This window comes from Lactuca virosa, chromosome 1, assembly GCF_052849685.1.
Source record: "Lactuca virosa cultivar CGN04683 chromosome 1, Lactuca_virosa_CGN04683_v6, whole genome shotgun sequence".
Lineage (NCBI taxonomy): Eukaryota > Viridiplantae > Streptophyta > Magnoliopsida > Asterales > Asteraceae > Lactuca > Lactuca virosa.
Window position 1 is genome coordinate 109130798 of NC_136426.1, and position 4804 is coordinate 109135601.

Here is a 4804-nt window from a genome sequence, read left to right on the forward strand (position 1 = left end):
ACTCAAACCATAAGGACCATTTGTGTAATTTACTCTTATTATGACGAGCCTAGACCTGAAGTTGTATAAATCTCCAGGTGCTTTTATGAATATGAATACCTTTAATTTAATATTATTATTATTCAGTTTGGTCTTATTTTTCACATTTAATTTCGCCTTTATGAATATAAATACCATTATTTTATTATTATTATTATTATTCAGTTTTAAGTAGTCATTTTTTCTTATTATATTTTTATCATCATATGGTAAATGAATCAGAGTACTTTTAAAAAAAATAATTTCACATTGGACCGGAAGATGAAACCAAAAAATAAAATAAAATTCCATTTAGAGAAATGAAAAAAAAAAAAAAGATTTACAAAAGGGTATATGGGTATGGGTGACATTTATCATTCTGAATCACTCTCCATGCTTCCCATGGCCTTTAATCCTCTTGGTCTCTGCACCAAAAAAAAAAAAAAAATTTAAAATTTTAAAAAAAAATTAACATTTCAAATTTATATCACACCATTCTGTACAGCTTCTAATGCATAAGTTACATCATTTAGATGTAGTAACTGAATACCCATTTAGGCAAAAACATTTTCTTGACATACTCCAAATCTATTGCTTTTAAATCACAAGTTACATTTCATTAAAGCATGACAACTATTTTTCTCAATAGAAAAAAAAAGTTAAACTGAACAAATTTCAAATATGGATTTTTTTTTTAACTATTAAGGCTTTGATTTTTTTAAACACTACATAAAACTTTAATTCTATTAAAAAATCATAACTTAGAATTTGTTCGGTTTAACTTTAACCATCTGAAGAGTTATAATTAATGTTTTAACAATTATAGCTTGGAAATATTAAAAAAAAAACAATTTTAAACGGAATGTTTTTTTAAATAGTTAAACCAGAAAAAATTACTTCGATAGTTGAAAAAAAACAACTTAAAATGGTTTTAATGGTTTTTATGGAATTTGACCAGAAAAAAAAACCCAAAATTATTGAAAAAAAATTCTTGAAATTATATAAAAGTACAGCTTTTAAAACACAAAGCTACAAGTCACTAACTCACTATGCAGTTTAACATTGTGCCAAAAACTAAAGAAAAGGAAAAAAAAAATACCCAAATTTATCAAAAAAAACCAATTATGAATGAACCAAATTTTTCAAAAAAAAAAAAAAATCAATTATGAATGATGAATCAAATAGAAATGTACAACTTTGAAAGATCCGATCTCATCAAAACGCAGACCCATTTATATCAGAAAAATACCCATAAAACTTTCAAAGCACAACGTACAAGTCACCGAAGCAGATCCGATAAGAAGTGAACAACCCAATAAACGTACCTTTTTAGTACTCTTCTTTTCTACGACCTCATATCTGTCTTGACACATATCGGTCAACCATCCTCCGGGACTCACCAACTGAAAAAACACACAGATGGGGGGAGATTGAGATTCATGATTGATGAAGAAGGATCAAACGTCTGATCTTGTAAAAAGTAAAAACACACAGCGAAAGTGTCTGTGTGTGTGAAAATGGAGGAGAATCAAGAATTGAAGATGGGTGACTTACAAGCAAACTTCTTTGGATGATTTTGGGCCTTTTTTTAGGTCTATGAGGAGGCTTGCAACCTTTCATTGCCATGAAATCTTCTTCTTTCTCTTTGCTTGATAATGTAATGAACAGTTTTGGCCAAACATGTTTAACCTTTTGATCTCCTACACCGCCGTCTACCGGAGATGTCGTCGGTTTCTCAGCTACCCCACCTGCCGCCGAAGCGGAACCTCCTCTTGTCGTATACACCTCTTTATCCGGTGACGATTTCCGGGTGTTCTCCGATCTTAGATGAACTGCTGTCTCGGAATTCCTGTAAAACCAAAACATCAAAATCAAATTCCACTTAACAACCAACCAAACCCATATCAGATTTGCAGAAATTTAGGGGAAAGTTCTTCGATTTACTGTAAATAGAGATGAAAATCATCACCGGATTTTCAGAAAACTTAGTATTTTTGTTGAATCGGGAGTAACTAACGGTTTCAACCGAGATTACTAGCAAATCAGCATCCGATCTTCAAAAGAAATTTGGAAAAATGAATTCTACGTTGAAAAAACATGAAATCCAGATCAAATTTTCAGGGATTAAGAGAATTTCTCGTTTTTGGTGTTATTAGTAAACCAAATTTTAGTGAAATTGTGGGTTTTTCTCAGAATTAGCTGTTTTTTTCTGTACCTTGTGAGACGGGTAGATGGTGTTTGAAGAGAAGATTGTTTATTATTATTGCTATTATCGGAAGGGAAATCAACAAAACGAGAGTTAATTCTCCGGCGAATCCTACGGCCGCCGGAAACGGCGTACGATGGGTCGGCAGCATCATCAGGGTCTCTCATCCTCACACATCTGAGTCTCTTTTTATTACCCCATTTCAAAAACAAATCGGATGTTGTTTCTGGTAGTTTACACCCTCCTACTCCCCTCTTCTCTAATTTATCCATTAGTTCTCAAACAAAATTGTGGATCCTTAAATTCTCACAAATTTGAGCTCTGGGTTAACAAATTCATCACCCAACAAATAATCTGAAGGATATCTGTCTGAAAATGATGAGAAACCTGCAAAATCGAAATAGAATTTAGTCAAAAGAAGCCAGAATCAAGAGTAAGAAGAAGTTCAGATCTGATATCGCTGATTATGAAGAAGATGAACTTACAGAATCGATTATGCTCTAAAACAATCAACTCTTCTGAAAACAGCTATATGATAAAATTTCTAGAACATACTAAGCTAGGTTATTTTTAAGAAGGGCGTCTACAGACACAGAGAGAGTCTCCTTTGAATTCTGGAGAAAAAAATGGTGATGTTCATCTTCAACCTCTGTTTTTCTGCCATTTATATAGCTCGAGGATGTATTCGGTGAATGCTGACCGTTGATTTCTGATCAACGGTGGAAAATGATTAGTGTAAATTACAATGGGAAGGATGATCTACTGGATGTTTCCTATTTCTTATTAAGTTTTTCGTAACTAAATTTTTGTATGTTAGCCCATTTTTATTGGAATTGGGTTTGGGCTTTTATTAATTTTTCATAACCCAATGACCCAATCACCCTTTTTTGGGTGGAGTTTTTATTCTTTTGTTAAGTTTGGTTTAACTTTAGTATCATTTAATTTGGCGATGCTATCTAGTAGTAATAATAATAACTAGAAAAGGGCAGGCCCCCTTTGCCGTTTTTTTGACTAATGTGACAAAAGTTTTTTTGTTTTGTTTTTTTTTTTTTTTGTAATGTATCGTAATGTGTGTGTTGAAACCTGTGATTTTTTTTTACATTGTAATGTGTGTGTTGAAACCTGTGATGATGAGCGATTACGACGTCACACCGATGCGCGATTACGGTGTCTGCGATGTTGAATGAGGAGAAAGGATTTGGACGTAGCGACAAAAGGAAGTCAGTGGTTTCGGAGGTCGAGAAGAAGTGAGAAGCAAATGGAAGGCAGCATGGGGATATTTCAAAACAATCAAAGGCGGTGGACTAAATTGCAAATCCTTCAAAGTATTGTGGCCAACAATGAAATCCAAAAACTTTGGTGGCCAATTTCTTATACCTCAAACTTTACTGTTCATAAGTCCCTTGGGATTTAATTATATATATAATAATCACAAAATATTTGTAACTTTAGTGTTTATGTAACGTTTTTCTTTTACATACGTAGTCAAAATGAATATCAATCTTGACATTTGAACAGTTTTTATAAATATATTATGATTTCATTGTTGTATATTGGTAGTTTTGTAATCTTCAAATCTACACAATTTTAAATCTTGAACATACTTTCCACCTCAACATGTCGTAGAAAAAACAAAAATAGTTCATTACACAAGGTATTTAGAGTCAGGGGCGGACGCAAGAATAAGTAGCAGTAGGTGCACAAAAAAAATTCTGATAAAATATAACAAAAAAAATTAAGCGTGCATTAAACATAACAAACTATTGTAAACAAACTTCGTGAAGGACAAATTGGTCTTTTCATGGGCAGGTTCTTGGTCCCGTGGAGTTCGTTTCCATGTTAGTTGTGGTTGTACAAAGTTTTGAAGGCATTATTACCAAAATTTCATTCCGAATTAATGCACTTTTATCAGTTCCATTGTTTAAAGCAAAATATAATATACAAATGCCAACTAATAAATGCATTTTTATAAGTCTATACATTTTACATTGAGAAAAAATTAAATAGAAAATTATGAAAGGTCATGGGTCAAAAAGAATTTGTATATAACTCTGATATACCCAATTGTGTATGGAAATATATATTAAATATGAAGAATGATGAAATGAATTTTAGCTCGTAGGAGCATATGTGTGCTAATGGAAAAAAATGATTTTTTTATCAAATGGTTGTCAAGTTAATGAAAAAGTAAACGATTAAATATAAAAATTTTAAACATCAAGGAAAGTGATTTAGTTGAGTTTTATTGAAACAACTTAGTTTTAACAAGGTATATTAACCAAGCGATATGATTTTGTTGGCTAGAGATTTTTGAGGGCTCATAACAAATACTAAATAAAAGGAAAAGTGAATGTAAAAATAAAAAACCCTTACTTCACGGGTATGATTTTGTTTTGTTGGCTAGAGATTTTTGAAGGCCCAGTAACAAATACTAAATAAAAGGAAAATGGATGTAAAAATAAAAAAAGAACTTGACGTGAGTAAGATTTGAACTCGAGCCCTTTTTCGAAAAAAAAGAACTTTAATCTGCTCTTTTGACCAACTTAGCCATCTCAACTTTTGATTATACATATGAACTAT

General features: G+C 31.8%; 1 protein-coding gene across 1 annotated transcript; it reads right to left on the minus strand.

Moving 5' to 3' along the window:
- Nucleotides 1–301: 301 nt before the first annotated feature.
- Nucleotides 302–2868, minus strand: LOC145156314 (uncharacterized). Its single transcript, XM_079075741.1, has 5 exons — nucleotides 2710–2868; nucleotides 2234–2611; nucleotides 1573–1867; nucleotides 1344–1421; nucleotides 302–443 (listed from the first exon to the last, which is right to left on the minus strand). Exons 2-5 carry the CDS (start codon nucleotides 2494–2496, stop codon nucleotides 393–395), a joined length of 687 nt encoding a protein of 228 aa, XP_078931867.1. The 5' UTR covers nucleotides 2497–2611; nucleotides 2710–2868; the 3' UTR covers nucleotides 302–392.
- Nucleotides 2869–4804: the final 1936 nt, after the last annotated feature.

Bases quoted from the DNA above. Each gene is read 5' to 3' on its own strand.
- LOC145156314 (XM_079075741.1), bottom strand. From the start codon at position 2,496: ATGGATAAATTAGAGAAGAGGGGAGTAGGAGGGTGTAAACTACCAGAA. The intron at 1,422-1,572 runs GTAAGTCACCCA...GTGTTTTTTCAG, and splicing joins TCATCCAAAGAAGTTTGCTT to TTGGTGAGTCCCGGAGGATG. The intron at 444-1,343 runs GTACGTTTATTG...TTTTTGGTGCAG, and splicing joins AAAAGAAGAGTACTAAAAAG to AGACCAAGAGGATTAAAGGC.